The sequence below is a fragment of the Ochotona curzoniae genome, unplaced genomic scaffold, assembly GCF_017591425.1.
Source record: "Ochotona curzoniae isolate NIBS_2020 unplaced genomic scaffold, NIBS_Ocur_1.0 scaffold_3835, whole genome shotgun sequence".
Lineage (NCBI taxonomy): Eukaryota > Metazoa > Chordata > Mammalia > Lagomorpha > Ochotonidae > Ochotona > Ochotona curzoniae.
In genome coordinates, this window is record NW_024467114.1 from 26,397,115 (window position 1) to 26,420,298 (window position 23,184).

At 40.6% G+C, this 23,184-nt stretch overlaps 1 protein-coding gene across 2 annotated transcripts in view; it reads left to right on the forward strand.

Moving 5' to 3' along the window:
- Window positions 1–23,184, forward strand: part of SKAP2 (src kinase associated phosphoprotein 2) — a 139,527-nt gene that overhangs the window by 78,836 nt on the left and 37,507 nt on the right. For both annotated transcript variants that reach the window (XM_040965067.1, XM_040965065.1), the window contains exons 7-9: window positions 7,215–7,339; window positions 8,193–8,256; window positions 8,885–9,022. In XM_040965067.1, the coding sequence (XP_040821001.1) occupies window positions 7,215–7,339; window positions 8,193–8,256; window positions 8,885–9,022 (327 nt within the window). The remainder of the gene's footprint in view (window positions 1–7,214; window positions 7,340–8,192; window positions 8,257–8,884; window positions 9,023–23,184) is intronic.

Here is a 23,184-nt window from a genome sequence, read left to right on the forward strand (position 1 = left end):
CACTGTAATAGCATTGTCCAGGATGGATGGATCAACAGCAGACACTGAGTGAGTCTTAGGAGAGGTTCACACAGGGCTATTGGAAGGCAATGCAAGGATCCCGCGGCTCCAAAGCCCAATGTGACACATTACTCAGAGGTTGTTCTGAACCCCTCCGCGAGGCCTGTGACTGACAGGCTGCTTAGAAACCTGTTGCACACCCATGCTTTGATTTGGGTTTCTGCCTTTCCTCTTCTGTCTGCCGTTTGTAGGATCTCGCATCAACACTATCACTGAGACTTCTCTCTTTCCGCTTCGAGTGGAGCAAGTGTTAGTAGTTCCTACTACTCACCTCTTTCTCTGCCCTTTCCTCCCAAACCCCATTAAAGAATAGCCCAGCACCGGTGGCAGTTATAAGTAGCCTTGGTCCTACCAAGTCATTCTAAATGCATATCAAAGTTATTTATCACATCATGTGGTTATAATTTCTTCCCTGTAATGTCTTTTAAATATATGATAAAAGTCAGTAGAAAATTTTGGCTTAATACAGATAATTTAATATAATAAAAGTTTCAGGACTCAGCAGGGAAATAACATTTTTCATTGAAATTGACCTCCCTTTTCTCTTAAACTTCCACCACAAGTCAGCATTGATAGGAAAAAAGAGAGAAAAGCTGTTCAGTTTGAAATTTTTTGTGTGAAATGTATATTGATGTCAAAAAAGCATCATGGTTCTTTTTCATGTTTTTTGTTAGAGTGACAGGGTGTATGTATATAATTAGAAGACCTATTGTATTGTAGTAGCAAAACAACCACACAAATGTATCTCTTTTTCTCCCTATTCATTTGATAGAGGAGATGTCCTGGGACAGGGTATCAGCATTTTATAACTAATCATGATGTTATGTATGGACTGTGTAAATTATTTCTGACATTTGAAATTTCTATATTGTGTTTTGTTTCCATCTGCTGTATAAAGAAGAATAGTATTTTTGCTTGTAAGAAGTAGGAATCAAGCCTGGTGTGGTAGCCTAGTGGCTAAAGTCCTCACCTTGCGCATACCAGGATCGCATGTGTGTGCCAGTTCTAATCCTGCCAGGTTCTGCTTCCCATCCAGCTCCCTGCTTGTGGCCTGGGAAAACAGTCAAGGACGGCCCAAAGCCTTGGGACCCTGCACCTCTGTGGGAGACCGGGGAGAGGCTGCGGGCTCCTGGCTTTGGTTCGGCACAGCTCTAGCCGTTGCAGCTGCTTGGGGAGTGAATCAGTCTATGAAATTTCCTCTCTGTATGTGTGACTTCCCAATAAAAATAAAATAAATCTTAAAAAAAAGTAGGAATTTACTTTTGAAAGGGGATTTATTTTATTTATTTGAAAGGCAGAGTTTGGAAAGAGGAGAGATGTTTCATCTGCTCATCCATTCCTTAAATGTCAGTAATGACCAGAGCCACGCCAGGTCAAAGCAGGAGGCAAGAGCTTCTTTCGAGTCTCCCATGTGGGCAGCAGGATTCAAGCACTTGGGCTATCTTTTGTTGCTTCCTTAGGCAGACTAACTAGGAGCCGGATTGGAAGTGAAACAGCAGGACTTGAACTAGTACTCGTGGGCTGCTGGCATTGCAGGCAGTAGCTTTACCAGCTATGCCACTCCATGGCCCCTGACTACTTCATCAGAAATTATTTCTGTTTGAGGAGTGAGCTGTGACTTAGGAGTTAAGTTGTTAAGATGCTTCCCTCTCTTACAGAAGTGAGTTCTGGCTCTGACTTCTGATTCCAGTTTTTTTGTTCTTATGAAGCATGGGAAACAGCAAGTGATGGCTCCGGTAGCTGTGTCCCTGCCACTCCCACGGGGGTCCTCAGTGGGATTCTTGACTCCTGATTGTCCTAGCTATGCCCAGCACCAGCCACGGAGGGTACTTAGGAGCAAGCCAGAGGATGGGAGCTCTCTACGTATTTGCCTCTGAGATAATTAAGAAGAAAAGAAATAGTTGCATTTTGATAGAACTTTGGGTCTTTGTTAAGCAAGTGTCAACTTTAAAGTTGATTACAATAAGTACTAAATGAAAGGTCTTTATTTTTAACCTGTAATATTATAGAAAAGTGAAATGTACTTTTAAAAAATTAAAAAAGAAATCATAAAAATGTGCTTGTGATATTTAGTAGGAGTTCATCAGTGGTCAGAAATAAGCACAAATTAGGTTTTACTAAGGGTCTAGTGACTGCAAATACTGTATTGTAATCAAATGAATCAGTTTGCTTTAAAATATACCTATATAGATTTCTGGAGATATATTTTAAATGAAACTGTGTGCTGCTCTGTTCCTTTATATAGCTATATAGTTGTTGCTATATACACACGTGCGTGTGTGCATACACAGGGAAAGGTAGGTGTGTGCGTATATAGACAGAGATGTATGTGTGTGTTTAGATGTATAGTTATAGCAATATCCATTCCTAGAGCTAGGCATTGAACATCAGCTGGCATTATTGCAGAGTGGTATAATACACTGGCTCAGAAGGGTCCAGGGGACCGGTGAAACCGTAAGATGTGCAGGAGCCAGTAGGTGAACTAGTGAGCTGGGAAAGGGTGAGGTCAAGCTGCAGGGGTTTCACCTGCCCTTATCAGGAGTTTGGTCTTTCCTGTCTTAGGCCAGCTGGTGTTTCTGAGCACTGAAGGTAAGCAGGTGGCACACAGAACTGAGAGATGTTGGAAAGGTCCTGCTGACACTGTCAGGAGAAGGGCTGGAGGAGCTAAGGCTGGAGGCAAGATGTGATCAGAAGCTGAGAGGAGATGAGTGAGCCGGAAGTGAAGGTGAAGGTCTTCTGCCCTTGTCATCTCAGAACGGAACTGCAGGTTAACCTGGACATTTCCAGTGGCTCTCATATTGCCTGAGTAACAGCAGAGGTGTTCATTCTCTAATTATTGTAGAAGGCTCTCTGCAGTTACTATGTGTAAGTCATTAGATAGATTTGTGTCATCATTATCTTAATTAGTTATTCCATATCATAATCATAATGTGAATCTCATTTCTAGAGGAAAACAGTGGCTACAACTCCCAAAAGTGCAAATAAAAGGCTTTCTACAAAAAATGCCTAGAATTTATATATTCTTCATTCACAGCTACTTCATACCACTTTGTTTTTTAACTAAGCTTCTGCTTGTGGTTGATGCATAAACAACATAAACAAATAGATCATATCATATTAACCAAACTTAATGTCAAGTTACATAATGGTTATCTTTATTATTATTCATAGCCATCTTGTGGCCCTGAATGAATAAATATAAGTATTACATTTGGGCCATTATCCACTGCTTTTCCCAGGCCAGTAGTAGGGAACCAGATTGGAAGTGGAGCAGCTGGAACTGGAAAAATAGCACTCATAACGGATGGCAGCTCATACCGGTCAAGAGAACACCAATCATAACAAATATATATATTTTAAGATTTAAACAATTTAAACTTTTCATTAGAGTTTTGAAATGACTAGAAGTAGAGAATCATGAAGCATGATGTTGACGGATTTAAAGCTTGGCATTGGATGAAATTGATCAGGGACACTTATGAAGTGTGAATGTAACAAGGTTTGTTAGGATATAAGCCTTATAGATAGAGGAGCCCATAAAAGAGGCAGAGAAGGAAATGCAAGGTAATATTTTTTTTTCCTTTATTGTTGACATCATAATTATGTCACATTCAGTTTCTAGAACAGTGGTTTATCAAACATCAGTGAGTATTGAAATCACTTGGGAAGCCTGCATAGATTTGGTTTCCTGGTCCCGGCCCCAGAGGTGCTTATATAAGTTCTGTGTGGCAGCCATTCTTGTATTATTTAACAGACATCCAGGAAAGATGAAACTTGAAATGTACCGTGAGAACCCCTCTTCTCAAAAAGGCATAGGATCAGCCTTCTGCCCAGGCCGGCATTCTGCTCTCTGTGTTTTGTGTGCCCATGAGCAAGTTGGTTAAGCTTTGTCTCAGCACCGATTATCTATTAAGTGATATACTATGTTTCTGACAGATAGAAGAAGCTCAGTGCTTGTGAGTTGTCCTTTTAACAGCTTAAAAAACCTTGAACATAGCTGTAAACCCTGAGAGCCAGTGGAAAAAACAGAAGGAAATGAGTGTCATTAGCTTCCTGAATTTTTGTTTTGTAGATCAGGGCCAACTGCTTTTTACCTTGAACTTACTGAATTATAATTGTGTGAGATTAAGTTATGGATTTAATAGATTTCATTATCTAGTTTCTCCTGGCAGCCTTCAGTTCTGGAGACATTAACTCCAAGCAGTGTGATAGAAGCAAGGTTAAAGTTTGAAACAGAAGCCAAGGGAAATCTAATATAGAGACAAACACCTCAGAAATCCTGAGGACATCAGTGATCATGATAAAAAAAAAATCATTCTCTAACTAATACTGATATATCAAGGAAACATTACATTATATTTAAAAGACATTGAGACATTAGAAAAGTATGTCTGAGAATTGTCGAATTTCAGCACAATACTAACATTTTGAGAAATCTTGACACTTCAAAGAATAGCCCTATGCTGTTTGTCAAGTTCACCTACAGAAAATACTTACTGGTTGTTAGTCATGAACATATACACTCTTATTTCTTGCTTGATTGGCATATTGCTCTTTTGAGCAATCTATGTCAATTTACACAGAAATCCTTGAAACTCTTAGAAAGCCCCATGGAACCTCTATATAAATTATTATGGATTATCATACAAGGCTACAGTTGTGTCTGCCCCAAAGAGAAGCTGTTATGAAGGAAGGAAAGTCTTATTGTAGCTGAGTCTGCTGACTTTACATCTGTGCTTCCTATCCCCTATGTGCTTATGTAAATTAAAAATTATTTTATGATTATGGTTTTTTGAAATTTAGTGAGAGTTATGAATTTGCTTCTGCTCTCTTCTGGTCCCACACCTTAAGCCCACAAAGATGTTTCAGTAGTTCTTTATCCTCATATACAGTCAGCTGAGGAGACCCAGGTGTTTATTGTTTTCTTCTTACTGTTTCTACTTAGCTGGTGGACGGGAGGAAGTTTTCTTCCATTGTATCTGTGATCGTTGGCAATGTTGTTTTTGTGACTTCAAGAAAAAGAATATGCATCTTTCTTATATTGTTTGTCAGCCATTTACATCCTTTGTATTCCCTCTGGCCCATAATTCTGAATTTTTTTTTTCAATCTGTTGAGGGAGTTTTTGAGGTAGAGCTGATATAATTTTCAACACTGTTAATTTTCTTTTTTTTTCAATCTACTCATAAATCACTTGTTTTGCTGCTGAATTTCCTGTTTCCCTATACAGTCGTTTGTCTGTATTTCACCAGTTTCATTTCAGTTTCTGCCTGCTCATCCATTTTTTTCTGTTTTATATTATATTGTTTCAACTTCCATCTCTTTCAGAGTTTCAGGATATGTGGTTTTCCTATTTGTTTGTATGAAAAATGCAACCTGCTGTCTACTGTTTATTTTGTTTTCTGCTAATTTTTCTGTGCTTTCAATGTTGTAAATCATGTCTTTGTATTACATAACATTTTATGGCACCTGTGCATTTATGTTTGCTTTTCTTCTTTTGCTTGTTCTTGAGCAGGGACAGGTTTGTTTACTTGTAAATTGGATTTGTGACTTCATCTCACTGGAGGCTGTTAATGCCCTTTCTGTGGGATTTGGATTGGAGGGACCCCGTGAATGGAGTCTTTCCTTCAGATCTGGTCTGGGAAATCCTGGATCTGAGTCCTAGGTCTGCCTCCAGTTGCAGCTTTGGAGTCCCAGCACTGCTGCTGATTTCAGCTTCCTGCTAATATGCACCCATAAAGCCATGTGATGGCTTACATGGCCGCGTCCTTGCCACCATGTAGGAGACCTGGATTGGGTCCTGGTTGTTGCAGGAATCTGGGAGGTGAACCAGCAGATGGAAGATCTCCATCAATGACTCTGCCTTCCAAATTCAAATTAAGTGTATCAATGAAAAGAATTTCTAGCTTGGGTTTTTCTTATTTGACATGTTTAAGTAAGATAGAATCTTGTGGCCTTTCAAAAATGTAGGTCACTTCAGGCATCCAATGATTATCTTTTTAAAAAGGCAGCACTTGTGTCTTTGGAGCACTGCGTTTGGAGAGCGCTTTGTCCCATCGTGTGGAAGCACTTGTCTTACTCTCCTGAGCTCAGGGAAATGGACAGTTTGTCCTTACCCTTGGTGTCGATATTGTGTCTTAATCTAGAAGACTTATAGCTTTTCCTGTCAACAAAGGTAGCCAAGAATTCATTTTATTTTCAAATTCAGGGTATTAAATCCTTTGTTGTAATCCTACTGCTGCCTTTCAGATCGTATCTGGCCCAAGCTCAGGGACTCTCTCCTTCGGACGTGTCTTCGTTTGTGAAGATGCTCATCCTGCTCTGTAGTGGCTGTGAAGGAGCCGCTTGGTTTGCAGCTTAGGCCTCTGGACTTGCTGCATGACTCTCCTCCATCCAAATAATTTGTTATTTCTTCACATCTGTTATCTATCTATCTGTCTGCCTACCTACCTATCTAATTAGTGATTTGCTGTTTCAGTTTTAAAATTTAGGGTTTAAAATTTTTAAATGTATTTTATTTATCTGAGAGGCAGGGATACAGACAGAGAGGTAGATTGAGTGCTTCGGTCTGCTGGGTCACTCCCCAGATGCTTGTACCCGCCACAGCTGGAGTTAGACCAGGCTGAATCCAGGAGCCAGGAACAACATCCGCTTGCCTCAGGTGGATGGCAAGGGACTCAAGTACTGGAGCCTTCTGTCAGCCATGACTCTAGGGCTTTTTGTTAGATTGTTTTGTTGTTGGTTGTGGTGGTGCTGGAAGGGTTTCTGTGAAAGGAAAATAAAGGTAAATAATGCCCAGAAGGTTTCCAAATGTCTGACTTTTCCCTCTGGCATAAAATTAAAGAGCAATGGGCTTATAGCAAGGTTATCTAGCAGGTTCTAAGTTCAAGTTGCTAGGTTTGTCCTGCTTTGAAAGTGTCGTATTTCCATACTTCCTTTTGAGTAAGACTGACCACTGCAGATCTCATCCGCTGGTTCCCTGGCATTCACAGTACGTCCATATTTTAGAATGAAATGTGATTTCCTGAGACGTTCTTCAATGGTATGACCAATAAAAATGCTTTCCAAGAATTACGAAAGTCTCTATAAGAAGATAACTGTGCATTTATATTCACAGCAGTAACAGAAATTCCAACTCTGCCTTTCTCTTGAACAGACAAACAACAGAAAGGTGAATTTGCAATAGATGGCTACAGTGTCAGAATGAATAACACTCTCAGGAAAGATGCAAAGAAGGATTGCTGTTTTGAAATCTCTGCTCCTGATAAACGCATCTATCAGGTTGGAGTCATGTTGCCTTGAAATTAAGTTGATAAAATGTGCTCATTTCACTTCTGAATATATTAACAATTTGTTAAAACAACTCTCCTTGACGTATTAATACTAAGTGTGTATTTTTTGTACATTGAGCATGCATAAAAGGGGAAATACATTTCTTAAAAATTTCAGATCAGTTCAAATGATATCCTCTTGAAGAAGATCAAGCAAATCTGTCATTTATCACTTACTTCACATGTTGCATTTTATATCTATTTTAATAGAACTATGTAATTTCCTAAAAGAATTACATAGCAGAAAGAGTAATATTATCAAATAGAAATATCACCGTGTTCATGCATATTGTATTGCTTAGAGTTGTGGGTTAAGTCTCGCATCAGCTCTGCAAATCCAGAGCTATCAGCTCGGCGTCACTATGGAATGTATGTTTAATAAGTTTTAAATATCTGAGATTGCAGTTGAAAGCCAGTTAATTAAGTTGTCAGGTAGTGTGTTGGAATCTGACAAGAACATTTTTAAGAAAACTGTATCCAGCAGTCTAAAGAAATTCATGGGTGTCTTCTAATTGTCAAGGGCAAATTTTGTTCATCAGTTCTGTCTTTGACATTGATGAAGAGAAGCAGCTTTTTTTCCTGCACAGCTGCCAGCTGCTGATCAGAGTCTCAAATCCATCATCCTCTGCTTCAATTACGTAAATTTGTCAAAATTAACTGTACATTATAAGAAGCATCCTTGCAAGAAAAGTACCACTAGACATGAAAAGAATTACTAATGGTCTTAAAGAAATGATAAGAACGTGACCTCTGTTTCATGCCTGCTGTTGTGGCTTTTGTTTTTAATATCTGCTGTTTATTAGTTTACAGCAGCTTCTCCCAAAGATGCTGAGGAATGGGTACAGCAGCTGAAGTTTGTATTACAGGGTAAGAGCACTCAGATGTCTTCTGAATAACAAGTGATGTGGATGACCGTGTCCTAGGCTTGTTGACTTCTCTTGGGTATGGCCAAGGGATCATGACTGGGATGAACAAGCCATAACTGGTATTGATTTTAGGTTTCTTTTCTATTTTTTTTAAAGATTTATTTGTTTTCATTTGCAAGGCGTGTTTAAAGAGAGAGGAGACAATGAGAAGGAGAAAGAAATTTCTGTTCACTGGTTCTCTCTCCAAATGGCCACTAACAGCCAGGAGCCTGGAAATTCCTGTAGGTCTTCCGTGTGGGCACAGGTCCTAATCTCTAGTGCCACCCTCGGCTGCTTTTCTGGGAACACCAGCAGGGAGCTGGATCAGAAGTGAAGCAGCCAGGGCTTGAACTGGTGTCCATATGGACTCCAGACTGCTAAAAGCATCTTTTCTCTAAGTATCAGTTAACATCTTCAAAATTCACATATTTACAAAAAAAACCAAAAACCCAATTTTTAATTTTTTTCCTTAAATTAAGGATATAGTGCCTAAGAGTATTGTGACCTGATAGACATTTTTTTAGGCATGTAGTCTTAAAAATCTCTCTTTCATTCTTTTGCACATCTGCTTTGTCAAATACATTTTCCAGACATGGAATCTGATGTGATTCCTGAGGACGACGATGAAAGAGGAGAAGTCTATGATGATGTTGACCACCCCCTGCCGGCCAGCAGCCCACCAACCCACCACCAGCCGGTAGATGAAGAGATTTACGAAGAACTTCCAGGTACTTTTTTTCTGGTAATTCATTGGAAGAGTTTAGGATTCTTTTTCACAAGTGTGTGCCTCTGTGTGTGTGTGTGCACACGCTCAGGTGTATAATTTGTCATTAGGTTGACAACTTGAGCTCTCCCAAACAGGAACAAAGATAGTCTTCAAAGCTTTGTTTTACACAATGGGTTCTGCTTGAGGTATTTCCAGTGAGTGGATGTACACTTATGAAAAGCGAATGGAATGTTAAAACCAAGCAGATACGATCCTGATCTCTTGGGGCTTTTGGCTCATTAGCATTGTTTATGCTACATAATTTTTTAATTAAAAAATTGACTTGCCTTACACTTTTTTCCACCATCTCACACATCATTTTTTATCTGTTACATCTTGGAACTTCCATTAAGCAGAAGTTGCATGCACACCCATATGTCGTCAGCCTCTGCCGTGTGTAGCCCTCTCTGTTGCGGGGGGTGCACTGTTGCATTGCCTTGGAAGAATGTTGTTGAACTGTAAACAAAGACCTTTGGAGGTTTGCAGTGTTACTAATATTTTAGAATGGACATGAAATCAGAGTTTCTCTAAATTTTCAGGCCTAGTTTAGTGTTTATGTGTTTGAGTATTTGTTATATATTACAAGCTTAAGTGTCTGTTAGCTTTCTTGCATTGTAGTTTTGAGAATCAAAACAGGAAGGCAGGACTCTGCAATTTAGGGTTTCAGAATATAGGAACATTCAGGGGATTGCATTACTAACATGTAGGTTCTCATATAACCTTTTTCTGGTTACTAAAATATCAACAGTTACAGGAAAAAAAGGGGTGTGTTATAATAATGTCAGATTACCTAAGATCTCCTATGGAGATGCTGTTTTTTCTCTAAATTGAGCAATTTAATGACATAATATAAAGCTGTAAAACTCATTTCAAAAATACTTAAGATATTCCAAATTAACACACAAATGCCATTTTCAACTTTGTCTGTAAAGCATAATAACCAGATCATGGACTTTAAAGTTAAAAACATTTCAATTCTGGCTGACCCACTTAACAGTTCAGTGATCTTCTAAGTTAATCTCTTCATCCATAAAATGGGGATAATAAAGTTGAGAAGTTGAAGTGATGTCTTTTAACACAGTGCTTGGATCACACCAATGCACAGTGGATTTTAACATCATCTTTGTTACTGTTTTCATGATCATATCCAGTGAATCCTTGCAAGGGGCATAATGCGATGGTAAAATGACAGTTTTCTGATCATGTAATAATTGTAACAATATTATCCATCCAAGCTATAAAAATACCATATGCTACTACACATTATCCTTTACTATCCTTGGAGAAAATGATTAGTGGAGAATAATCTTGAGAGAAATAATAGACTGTACATTTCTTCCTTTTTGAAAAAGATTTATTCTTTTGTTTGGAAGGCCAAGTGATAAGAGAGAAGAAAGAGGGAAGAGAGATAGATCTTTCATCTGCTGATTCACTCCCTAAAAGTCTACAATTTCTGGGCTGTTCCAGGCCAAAACCAGGAGCCCAGAGCTCTCTCCAGGCCTCCCATGTGGGTGACAAGAGCCCATGGAGGTGGGCTGTTGTCTGCTTCATTTCCAAGCACATCAGCAGAGAGCTGATTGGAAGCAGAGTGGAGGACTCCGATTGGCGTTCCATTATGGAATGCCGTTGGCCTTTCTTCAGTAGAACTCTATTCCTGGCTCCTTCTCCTGTGGCTTACCCTAAGGAAGTGTCAGCTGCCAGGGGCTTCGGGTGTTCTCTAGTAAGGAACAATATTTTCTACATGCTTGTTTTTAGTCATGCCACAGAATACAATTATCCAATACAATTATTTAAGTCTTTAAGATGTTTGAAAGAATTTGTAAGAACTTTTATAATATGACCATCACATACATGTTATCCCTTTAAATCCCAATGGATGTATTACATTACAATTGTTAAATTAGCTGTTAAGCTCTGTTTCTTCAACTTGGCTGTTTTCCACCCCTTCTCCCAAATTTAGAAAGTGGATCAGGAATTAAGGTCAAGAGTTATAGTTATTTCCTTAACAAAGACCCAAGAAAGATCTCCTGTAAGTAGCTGAAATTTTTAAAAAATATGAAAGATCTTTTATTTGCTCTTTTTCCAGATGTTCTTCTTCATTTTTTTTTTTTTTTTTGGCCTTGGGCCACATGCTTGTTGAAAATTATGGTTCCTCTTTAAGTAATGTTACTTTTTGCTGCAGAACTGGGAGAAATTTAAGCTGCCCTGGGATTTCTTTGGCTCAGCCCGGGGTCCCCAGTTACTGTGCAGTGACTGAGCAGATAGAACCTGCAGCCAAGGCCCAGCCCCACGTCCCGGGGAGGGGAGCTGTGGCAGGCAGCTGTGGAATGTCTGCAGCTTCTTCCCCGTGTGAGCCTCAGCTCAGCTGGGCGCATCGGCTCAGCTCCAGCCAGCCGCTACAGAGGGGATTTGAAGGCCCCAGGGTTAGAGAGCTTGTCTGGTTAGCTATCTGAGATAACTTTTTTAAGTTTCAAAAATGTGTCTGTCTTTAGGGACAGCCAAATGAGTTGAAGGCTTGCACAGCCATGAGTCTTGACTGTGACTTTTGAGGTGAGGGTGGTGAGGATAATAGAAAAGCATTTACAGGATATTGGGACTTTTCCAGTTCAGTACAAAGAGTGAAGTATCCTTGAAATCGGACCTGGTCAGTTCTCAGAGCTAAATATACTCCATTTCAATACAAATTTCTGCCTATTACCTATTACTGAAAACCATAATTTTCAACAATAACCCCTTTGATTGAAAGATGAGGCACCCAATGTGCTTAAGGAACAGTCTAAGCATTTAACATGCTGCCTTCAGAAAGTTCTTTTCTGAGAAAGTAAAGCTTATCTTTAATTAAGTGTATTAAAAAAAAAAAACTTTAAATGGGCCTGCAGTATTTAGACAATGAAGAAAACATGGTTTAAAACTTATATTGCCAAATACCCCTCAGTTTTTAATTCTCTGAGAATGTCCTTGTGTAGAATTTCTTTGTGTTTAGAGGGTTTCGAGATGCAGATAAGTTCAGAGAAGGCCATTTCTGGGCAGAGTGAAGGATTTTCTTTACGTGGTTTATTACTCACCCAGCCTGGACAGGCGAGATTTGCTTGGCTTGTGATGGACTATAGCATGTTCGTGTTTGCACAGCTAATACCTGGGTTCAAACTGTTTCCTGCCAATTCTGAGCCCACGTGGTTTGCCTCGGTTTTCAGAGTGTGTTGCTTGGATCTTCATTAAAATCACCATGGAATATTTCAGTCTGGTTTTGAGTCCTGAAAGGGGGAACCCTCCTTGGGAGGTGGCTGGTGAAGTCAGCCCAGCTGGCTTTTCTCTTCCCACGACCTCATCACTTGATTTTTCACCCTTTGGTGGCAGGAAATTGTACAGCAATAGCTGCAGGAATATTTTTCTAGTTGTAGGCTAGAAGGACGATAACTGCCTACTAGCCTATTGAATTAGTGGCTTTTGGAAGAAATGCACTTGAACTATCTCTGGCAAGTAGACTGGAGGAGAGAGATGGCATCAAAAAACAAGATACAGATTGCAGCTTCATTACTCTATTTTTTTTAATGTGTGAATGATTTATTATTATTACTGTTAGTATGATGATGATTGCATATTGGGCTGTTTAAAGACAGAAAGGGATATTTTTAATCCTTTGGTCATTCACTTGCATAAAGTAAAATAAAACTGAATTTTTTTCAGTGACATTTATTATGTATGTAAACATAAAATAGCATCATTTGAGTAACTGAATTGGAAATAGTATCCAAAAGTGTCCACAAATGATAATGTCAATAAGTGGTTACAGATCACTCCCCCCCCCCAAACAAAATACTTTCTTCATGTTACCAGGTTGCTGTCAAAGTTGTTGTGGACACTGTAGTCTCTGGTGTTAACCCTGGGTAAGTGACAGTGGGTTCTGACGTCTGCAAAGTGTCTCTGTCCTTTGCAGTCTCATGGAAGTATGTTGGCTGTCTTCCACAGTGCCATGTATGAGTCAGGATTTTGGGACTGTGCATCCAGGCAGCATGTTAGCACTCTCTTTTCCTTAAACTATGAATTATTAAACTACAAAGTGTAGTGATTCTTGGTCCCAGTGTATGGGTTGAGAAGTGTTTTTCCTGTGTGGGTAGCTAGCGTCAAAGTTTCAGATAGTTTAGCTCCAAACTGCTTGGAGAGAACTCTAAAGTTCTACCTAAGAAAGAGTGATAGATGCGCGTAAAGTGTGAGGCACACCTTGGGGTGCAATGAATCACCCCACTGCTTAGGATACCCACTCCCTGTATTGTAGAGCTGGGGAGGAGTCCTGCCTCCACTTCCCATTCAGCCTCCTGCCAACGCCCACCCCGGGACACAGCGGTATGTTAAGCTCTTGGGTTCTGGCACTTACATGGGAAATTCAGATGGAGTCCCTGGCTCTTGACTTTGGCCTGGCCCAGTTCCAGCTGGTATGAGCATTTGAGGAGTAAACCAGTTAGGTGGAATCTCTCTCTCCCTTTCTCTATCAAATAAATAAAAATAAGTAAACTTTAAAAAGAGACATAATTTATGCTCACTGTACAATCATGTTTATAGTTTTATCTTTGCTGAATGTAAATGTGTTCTTGCTGTTCTTTCTGTAGGCTGTTTCATAATGCAGTAGGAAGCTTTGGAATTTAATTCTGCCCATCACAATTTTCTTGAATTTGCCCTGGGCATTGTAAACAAATTCTTTTCATTACAAGAGATGGATTAGCACAAAGCAAGCCCTGAATACCTACATGCATGCAAAACACACAATTCCACAGGGAAAGAGAGAAAATGACTCATTTTTGTAAACTGGAGCTACATCCATGAGGTTTTTTTTTTTAAGATTTATTTATTTTTTTATTGGAAAGTCAGATATACACAGAGGAGGAGACACAGAGAGGAAGATCTTTCATACATTGATTTACTCCCCAAGTGGCCACTAAGGCCGACATAAGCTGATCTGATGCCAACAGCCAGACGCTTCTTTTGGGTCTCCACATGGGTACGGAGTCCTAAGGCTTTGGGCTGCCCTCAACTGCTTTCCCAGGTCACAAGCAGAGAGCTGGATGGGAGGTAGGACCGCCAAGATACAAACTGGGACCTATGTGAGATCCTGGTACATGCAAGGCAAGGACTTTAGCTGCTAGGCTACCATGCTGGGCCCACATCCATGGTTCTTAATCTGGGGGAATTCTGACTCCCCAGGTGTGTTGGGCGATGCCTGGAAGTATCCTGGGTTATTGCAGTGGTGTGTGCATGGGTATGTGTTTGTATGTATGCAAGTATTTCCAACATCTAGTATGGGGGATCAGGAATGCTGCTACTCATCCCACTATGCATGGAATGCTTACCAGAGCAAAGCATTACCTGGCCCCTAAAGGCAGCAATGCATCCTGGCCACAGGATGCAGCAGATCCCTGGGGTCATCAGCTTCCTGTCTGTATCTCCTGAGATACAGAGTTCTGTTACCCAAGCTCTAGTTAAGAGTTCATTCATTTTTGTGGGCACAACATAAGTTTTCTTTAAAAATGTAAAGCAGGGCACAGTGGCCTAGTGGCTAATCCTCACCCTGTATGCGCTGGGATTCCATTTGGGTGCTGGTTTGTGTCCCAGCTGCTCTGCTTCCCATCCATCTCCCTGCTTATGGACTGGGAGAACAACGGAGGATGGCTCAAGTCCCTGGGCCAATGTACCCACATGAGAAACCCAGGAGAAGCGCCAGGCTCCTGGCTTTGAATCAGCTCAGCCCTGGCCATTATAGCCATTTGGGAAGTAAACCAGCAGATGGAAGACCTCTGTTTGTCTCCCCTTCTCTCTGTAAATCTGCCTTTCACATAATCAATAATAAATCTTTTTAAAAAGTTGTAAACCTCACAAAGGCAAGAAATGAGAAAAAAAAGACAAAATATAACAAAAACAAGTCCTAATATAAAGATAACTACAAACGAGTGTAACTTGTTTGAATTTATCTGTAAAAAGAAATGATCACATTGAATATATGTTTTAAGCATTTCTGAAGTTTGTTTTGATTTACTTAAAGACAGAGTGACACAGAGAGGGAAAGAGAGAAAGATTTTCCATCACTTGCTGACTTCCAGGATGTGTACAGCGGGTTTGTGCTGGACGCGCTGAAGCCAGGAGCCGAGCGCTCCATCCAGCCTTCCCTCTGAGTGATGGGAGCCTGAGTACTTGTTGAGCCATTGTCTACTGCCTCTCAGAAAGCTGGATTGCAAGTCGAGGTGGACTTCAAGTACAGGCACTCTGCTACGGGACACAGGAAACTCAGGGGATGGTTTAGCCTACTGTGCCATAATGCCTGTAGATATATTCTAGCAATCTCTGTCTTTGTTATGATACACTTGACATAAAACCACATGCAAAGTTACAAAGTAAGGAAATGGAAATAAATATTTTAGGCAGTCCTGTTCAAGGAAAATTACTATAGCAATACCAACATCAGATAAACACAGAATTTAAAGCATAAAGCAATGACAGAACTACAGAATGACAATATGTAATAATAATAATACAATAGAAGGTGAAGCTTAAATGTATCTGATTATAAAATCTGGGAATCTGTGATATAAAAACTTGTAAGATAAATTTGGCAAATACTCAGTCACAGTGAAAAATTTTAACACACCCCCTTTAAGAATCTACTAGAGAAATAATTAGTAAGGATATGGAAAAACCAATAAATTTCATTTAATATATCTATAAAAAATGCTAACCAGTGGTGTAAATAGTAGAGGATACATAATTTTTCAGTACACTTAGAAAAATCATGAAAATTGTGTAATTGCATAGTTGAAATCTATGAATTTCAGTAGGTAAAATTCAGATTAAATTTTTAACTTTGATCAAACTTAATTAGGAGTCAGTACTAAATAGTTAAAATTAGCTAACCCTGTGTTTGGAAATTGAGAAGTAGAATCCTAAGTAACTCATAGACTAAAAGATAACCATTGGCATTGGGCCACAGTTGGGCTGCCTGTGTCCTAAGCAGAGTATCCGAGTTCAATCCCTGGCTCAGGTTCCTGATTCCAGCTTCCTGCTGATACAGAGAGTGGGAGGCAGGCAGCAGTGGTAACTCAAGTACTTGGCTACTGTCACCTAGCTGGGAGACCTGGGTTGAATTCCTGGTCGTTGTAGTCACTTGGGGAGTGAACCATAGATGGGAACTCCATGTATGTCTTTCAAATAGAATTTCAATAAAAGATAAACTCATAATAATGAAAATGACAGAACATGTAGGTCTGAAATAATGGTACAGATAAAAAACTGCTGTTGTTTAGAAGTGGTTTGTCCTCAATGAAACGTGGTGAAATAAGGTAGCCAAAGTATGGATGCTGAGAGATGGGCAGCCTGTAAGAGGGCTTGGATGGTGGGGGCTCTGACCTCAGAGGGAGCCCATCATGGTGACGTTGAGGGGTGGGGTTTCTAAAGCCCTTGGGCTTGAGTCTTCCATGTGTGCTGCTTGTTCTGCTAGGCCTTCATCAAATGCCCACCAGATGCTACTGCCTGGCAGGGGGCTTCTAGAACTGTGAACCTCCTAATTTAAAAAGAAAAATAAATGACCTAGTCTCAGGTCTTCTGTTATAACAGCATAAAAGAGACTGCAAGAAAATCAGCATTAAAAAAATATATATATGTGTATATGGCATTGTGTATTGGACTGTACTCAGAGGATCCCAGTGACGGTAGATCTAATATACAAAGAGCTAGAGACAAAAGACTATAAAGTAAATGAATGAAAAAGTTTAAAAAGATAGAAGAGGAATAAGAAAGTTTGACATATTTAGGAGCTTTTTTGAGAAACCAATGGAACCACTAGGAATTAGTGGTGATATGGCATATTTAACTACTGAGATCTAAATTTCCAGATGCATATGTTTATGTTTACATTGCTTAGGGAATGAATAGAATATATAATGTAAGTTCTGAACCAGAAGGTAGACAAATGTCAGCCACTTCAATTAGACTGAAGTGCTGGCATTTCTAAAGTAAGAAGGAAGATTACAGGATGGCGCTGTGCTTCCCTGTACTCCTCCCGTGAGGAGTCTGAGCCTGGGCCAGAAGGCTTTGTATGCGTGCATAACGGCGTGCTTAATCACATGGCACGGGAACATCAGAACAGTTTGTTTGAAATCACAGCTCTGGGGGCTCTGTGGTGCATCAGGTTAGCCACCACTAGGGCTGCCAGCATCCTCCCAGGTCCGGCAGTTCTGCTTCCCATCCAGTTCACTCCTGATGCACATTAAAGCCAGCAGATGGTGGCCCACGTACCTGACCCCCTGCCACTCAAGCAGGGGACCAGGATGGCGTTCTGGGCTTTTGGCTTCAAAGGGTGGCCTAGAGCCAGGCAGCCACTGTGGCTATTTGGGAATTAAACCAGTGGGTGGAAAATCTCTCTTCTCTCTGTCATTATATCTTTCAATAAATAGTAAAATAAATCTTTTTTTTTTTTAAGATTTATTTATTTTTATTGAAAGGCAGATATACTGAGAGGAGGAGAGACAGAGTTCGTCCGATGGTTCACTCCCCAAGTGAACCACAACGGCTGGAGCTAAGCCAATCCGAAGCCAGGAGCCAGGAGCTCTTCCAGGTCTCCCACATGGATGCAGGGTCCCAAGGCTTTGGACCGTCCTCAACTGCTTTCCCAGGCTTCAAGCAGGGAGCTGGATGGGAAGCAGGGCTGCCAGGATTAGAACCGGTGCCCATATGGGATCCCGGTGCATGCAAGGTGAGGACTTTAACCACTATGCTATCACGCTGGGCCCATAGTAAAATAAATCTTAAAAAAAAAAAAAAAATTAAGTAAAGCCATAGCTTGGAACCCCCTTCTCAGGATACTTTTACATGAAGTCTTCATTTTGCAGAAAAGTCTTGCTTCCCAGGGAGCATATAAGCAGATCAAAGCCTGCTCTTGTCTAAATCCTCCACGCTATCAGGAGATAGAATATGGTACCATTTGGAATATCTTCACAAAAATCAGTTTGCTTCTTTGGGTCCCCAAAGCACACACCATGTGTGCTCTCTCTCTCTCTCTCTCTCTCTCTCTCTCTCACACACACACACACACACACACACACACACACACACACACACACACACACACACACACACACCCCACCACCCCACCCCCGCTGGAAGGACAAACTACAGTGGGAGAGTATCAGGCTTCACTGTTTCCCAGAGAGGTCAGCTGGGAATATCAACTTCCTAAGAGAGCTCAGCTGCTTACTTTAAAGCTGTGATTAATAAGAATGGAGAAATTCAACAACACGTCAGTGGTGAATACAAGCACTCTTCAGATCTGGCCCAGCGAGTGAGGCAGTTGAGTAGTAGTACATGGCTTTCTACAAAGTAGGGGAACGCCCTCATCCAGCTTAATGAAGCTCAAGTGAAAGTTTTCCTGGATTTTGTCGTTGACCATTTTTAAACATTTGTTTCTGCCTTTTAGAGCTTCATTGGGAGACTTATGAACAAGCAGTACTTGTAGCTGCTTATCAGCTGGCCCCTTTGTTCCTTATGAGATGGGGCAGGAAATGTTTCTTGGAAAACAGCTAGGAAATTCTGCTGTAGAGTTGATGAGTGGCATTTTCAAGGTCTTTCTGGAACCTGGTCTCAAATCATCCTTTTTGTCTGGGTCCCTCCTTTCCATATTCCTGACTCCATCTCAAGGAACTGTGAGCTGACTCTGTGTCCCATTAGCATAAGAATCCCTGGGAGAGTTCTCTTTGGTCTCCTTGGCCCTCCCCTGCTCCCCCTATCCCCCAGGAGCTTGGCTTGCTCTGCTTGTCCTGTAACTAAAACCATTTCCTCAGAGGTCACCAGGACTCTCCACGCATCAGGCTTGGCTCTCAAACTCATTTCAGGAAATCTGCATTTCTTACCCATTCTCTTTTTGTTGTTGAAACTATCTTCTTAAGCAATCCCTGCTATGTTTTCTTGTTATATATGAATTAATAAATAAGCATCTCAACACTTTTTAAAATTTTCTCATTTTGGATTGGGTGCTATGGTATAGCCAGCTGAGCCTCCACCTGCAGTGCCAGCATCCAATATGGGTGCTGGTTTGAGTCCCAGTGCTTCACTTCCAATAGAGTTCCCTTACTAATGAACCTAGGAAAGTGGTAGAGGATGGGTCAAATCCTTGGGTCCCTGCACCCATGTGGGAGACTTGGGAAAAGCTACTGGTTCCTGGCTTCGGATCACACCAGCTGTTCTTGCAACCATTTGGAGAGCTAACCAGATGAAAGATCTCTCTCTCCCTCTCCCTCTCTCCCCCGGCTCTCCTTCTCTATCTGTAACTTTGCCTTTGAAATAAAAATAAATCTTTAAAAATTTCCTCATTTCCTGATGCTTGCTGATTATTTAAGATAATTTGCTTTCCAGTTTTTTTTTTTACTTCCTTAGTGAGAAATCTGTTTGTTTCAACTTTGTCTTACCTTCTCATCATATGTTGTTATATGTCCTGTTGCATGACTATTGGCCATCATGTGGAACTTGTAGTTAAGATCAAATCCTCCATCTTTGCTGCTAATACTGCTCTTACTCTTATTTTTTCTCCTGTTTATATTAACAATACCAGCAGTCATTCAGGCTTAAAAAAAAAAATAAACGACAACCCTCAGACCCACTCCCATCTCCTTCCTTGCTCTCTCTCTCCACCCACCTTAATCAGCCCCGTCGCCAGTTACCTCCGATTTGGCCTCAGCAGCATTCTCCATCCTCAGTTCTCCATTCACTTGGGCATTAGTGATTTTTCACCCGATTCATTACGAGAGCAATTCTGCCCCCATTTCTGTGTGTGCATCTCTCGCTAAGCAACCTGAAAACACGTTCTACACCCTGTCAACGGATTGTTCTTCCTACAATCTAATGTGGTCAGATTCATTCTGTATTCAAGAAGCCTTCAGGTCCTCACTGCCTAGGGAACCAGGCATAAAGTAAATGGCCAGGCTCTGAGCCCCTTCCCACACCCAGCCTGTATCTGTTTTTCCAATCCAGTCCTGCTGCTCAGACTCACTATGCTGCAAACAGACTGAACTCTGGTCTAATTCCAGTCCTGGCCCTGTTTTGTCTCAGTGTTTTCATCACCTCCATAGCAGGAGGTGCCTTCTGCTAAATCAGTGTGCTGAGTTAGGGAATTAACTCAAAATACAAAGCCTAGTCAGATAACATAAGGCTAAAGCTTCCCTTGTCTCCATTTTTCATTCTCCAGCACATAGTTTATGATTAACTCTCTTATTTTGTTACACATTCAGCTATCCATAGGGTAAGATGCTAAATACAAGGCCCCTAATAATCTGTAATTTCATCATTAAAATGGGTATATGAACTCTCAGTAAGGGAAAAAAATCAATTAAAAATATATATCATACCCTTACTGGTTGCAGTCTAATAGCAGCATTGCTTACCTTGGCCGTATTTCCCCGTCCTCAGTTATATGGAACCTTTAAAATCACTAAATTAGAAACTATGGAAGTGGCTTTGTTAATTCTGCATGTTTATAATGCCATTTTATGACATTGAAATAAATGCAGTACTTTCTCTAAACCCAACTCTGGTAAAATATCTGTGGTCATTTCATCAGAAAGAGCTAAAATCAGGCACAGGACAGTTTTAAAAAATAAGTACTGAATGGTACAATATCAAACACAGTATGGTAACGTGGAATATCATATTTTACTATATCTGCCTGCAATCTGAGTGTAAGCATAGCCAAAGTATTCTCTGGTGCTGGGAGGCAGCAAGCTTCTTGCAATGATCTTGTGTGAACTCAAAACCTCCTTTATACATCAATGAATCGTTTTTATTTAATTGAAGACAATGTTTTCAAGGAAGGCAGCATTCAGAAGTTTCTGAAGTCAGTCTGTATTGCTCCACAATATTGACTGGCTCCCCACCACCCAGAGGGCAGAGCTCATGCTCCTTGCCTTGGTTTTCCCATGTCTTCTGTTGTCTGGCTGAGGTCTCACACTGCAGTGCAACCTCCAGAACCGTGAAACACCTCTGCCTTTCAACACGCTGGTGCTATCTCTCATTGTCCTACAGCATCTTATACTTTTCCAGGCCCAGAGAAGATCTCATTTCGCCAGAGCAGCCACTTTTAGCCAACTCAGCATGGAATGACCTTGAAAGGTTCCTTGAAAATAAATCATATGCAACTTTATGACATTTAAAAATACTGATATTTACTGTCCTATAAGTCTATGATTTCACTTTTCACACAGTTGTTTGAACAAGAAAGTGAATGGATCACCATAGTTTACCTTTATTGGATTTATGAACTCTGTGAGGAGTTGAATTTCGTGGCATTACCCAGTGCCTTCCTCATGAGAATTTAATAAATAATATCCGAGTAATGCAAGATCTTTAGTTAGAAGAGCTCATTAGTTAAATCAGGAGAACTCTCCTCCATATGTAGTGATTATTTTTCTGATAACATCAATTAATGGAGTATACTAAAAGAATCATTACTTAACAGTATGTTATCAGCAGTATATCGAAGTATGACTTATCTCCCCAAACTTCATTAAAATCTAGCATTACTATTCCAGTGGGCATAGACTCCAGTCTGTAAACTTATGCAATGTAAATCATGGAGCTATGAAAAGCTTGAGTATCATCAATCTTTTGTACCATTAAAGATAGATTATCTGCTGCGAAGACCAACTTGAGTTACCAATTCCCCACGGCGGGCCAGTCTTCTCAAGCCAAGCATTTCCCAGGAATGACATTTTTCTTTGCTCCCACTCATTCATTAAAGACCAAAGGTAAGGTATATCTAAAGAGCAGAGGATCTTGGCTATGATTTATAAAAACAAAAAATTGGTGTCTTCAGGGACAAGTCCCAGAGGACCTAATGGAACTAACAAGTCTCTGTCAAGTTGTGTGTTTAAGCAGAGTCCACAGATAGGAGAAGTTGCACAGGAAACTTAAAGGAGGGTGAAAGAAGGTTAGGAACCATTGATGAGATGCATGGTTGGGGAAAATGGCTAAAAATGATCCTTCCAGCTGTGCCTGTGCTTCAGTGGGCATAGAGGGTCTTAGAGGACCTGAAAATGGGATGGCTGTGGTCATAGCCATTTGCTCACTGCTGGTGCCAGCCCTGCTTGTTTCCCTTCTACTCTCGGTCTGTTAGGCTAGCTCCTGTTTTTTGAGTTTTCTGATTCCTACTCCCAGTCTCACACTGCATACTGGACTTTCTAAAACACCAGCTAACCTCATTTTATTTTCCTTATCATCCTGTGTGTCTTCTTTCTGAAATTAACTTAGATCTTATTTCTTCATGGCTTACTGACTGATGTAACCCAGAGAATGATAAGAACAGAGGTCCAGGGGGAGGTGTTTGAGCAACTAAGACCTTGGTTAGGATACCTGTGGCTCATGCCTGAGTACCTGACTCTGATGCCTGAATCCAACTTGCTGCTGAAGTGGGAGGCAGCAGTGACGGCTCAAGCAATTGGGTGTCTGCTACCTGTGCTGGAAACCTAGATTGACTCCTTGCTGCCAGCTTTGGTCCTGCAGCCACGATGGGCATATAGAGGGAGGAAACTAATGGATGGGTACTCCATCCATCTCTCTCTGCCTTTCAAATCAATTAAAGCAACCACCACCACCTCAAAGACCCAAGCTAAGTCTATGACAGTAGATGAGATGACTGAAAGAGCCAGTTTATTCAGTGCTCCTCAATCCCAGTGAGGAAAATGGGGTTCTGGACACTAGCTGTGTAACCTTTGGAAGATTTTCATCTTTAGATGAAATGGTGGAGGCCAGGGAATTCTCTGAACAGAGGCCTTATTATAACACTGTTTAGATGATGTAACTATTGGTGTATTTCAAAAAGGCCAGGTTATAGCATATTCAGTGTCATGGGAGAAGAGGAAAACTTGTCTTCATGAAAGGAGTTAAGAAACAGTTAATAAGAAAAGGACTTTAAAAAAAAATCCCTTGGACATTTAAACCTAATTTTTTGCCAAAAAAAAAAAGAAAGGAAATGGTGAAAGAAACCCCATTGCTTGAGACATCAGAATCCAGATGGTCCAGAGTCCCTGCAGATACTCACATGGGATCCATCCTTCACTGGGCAGAAGCAAAAGGACTAAGACACGGGAATAAATA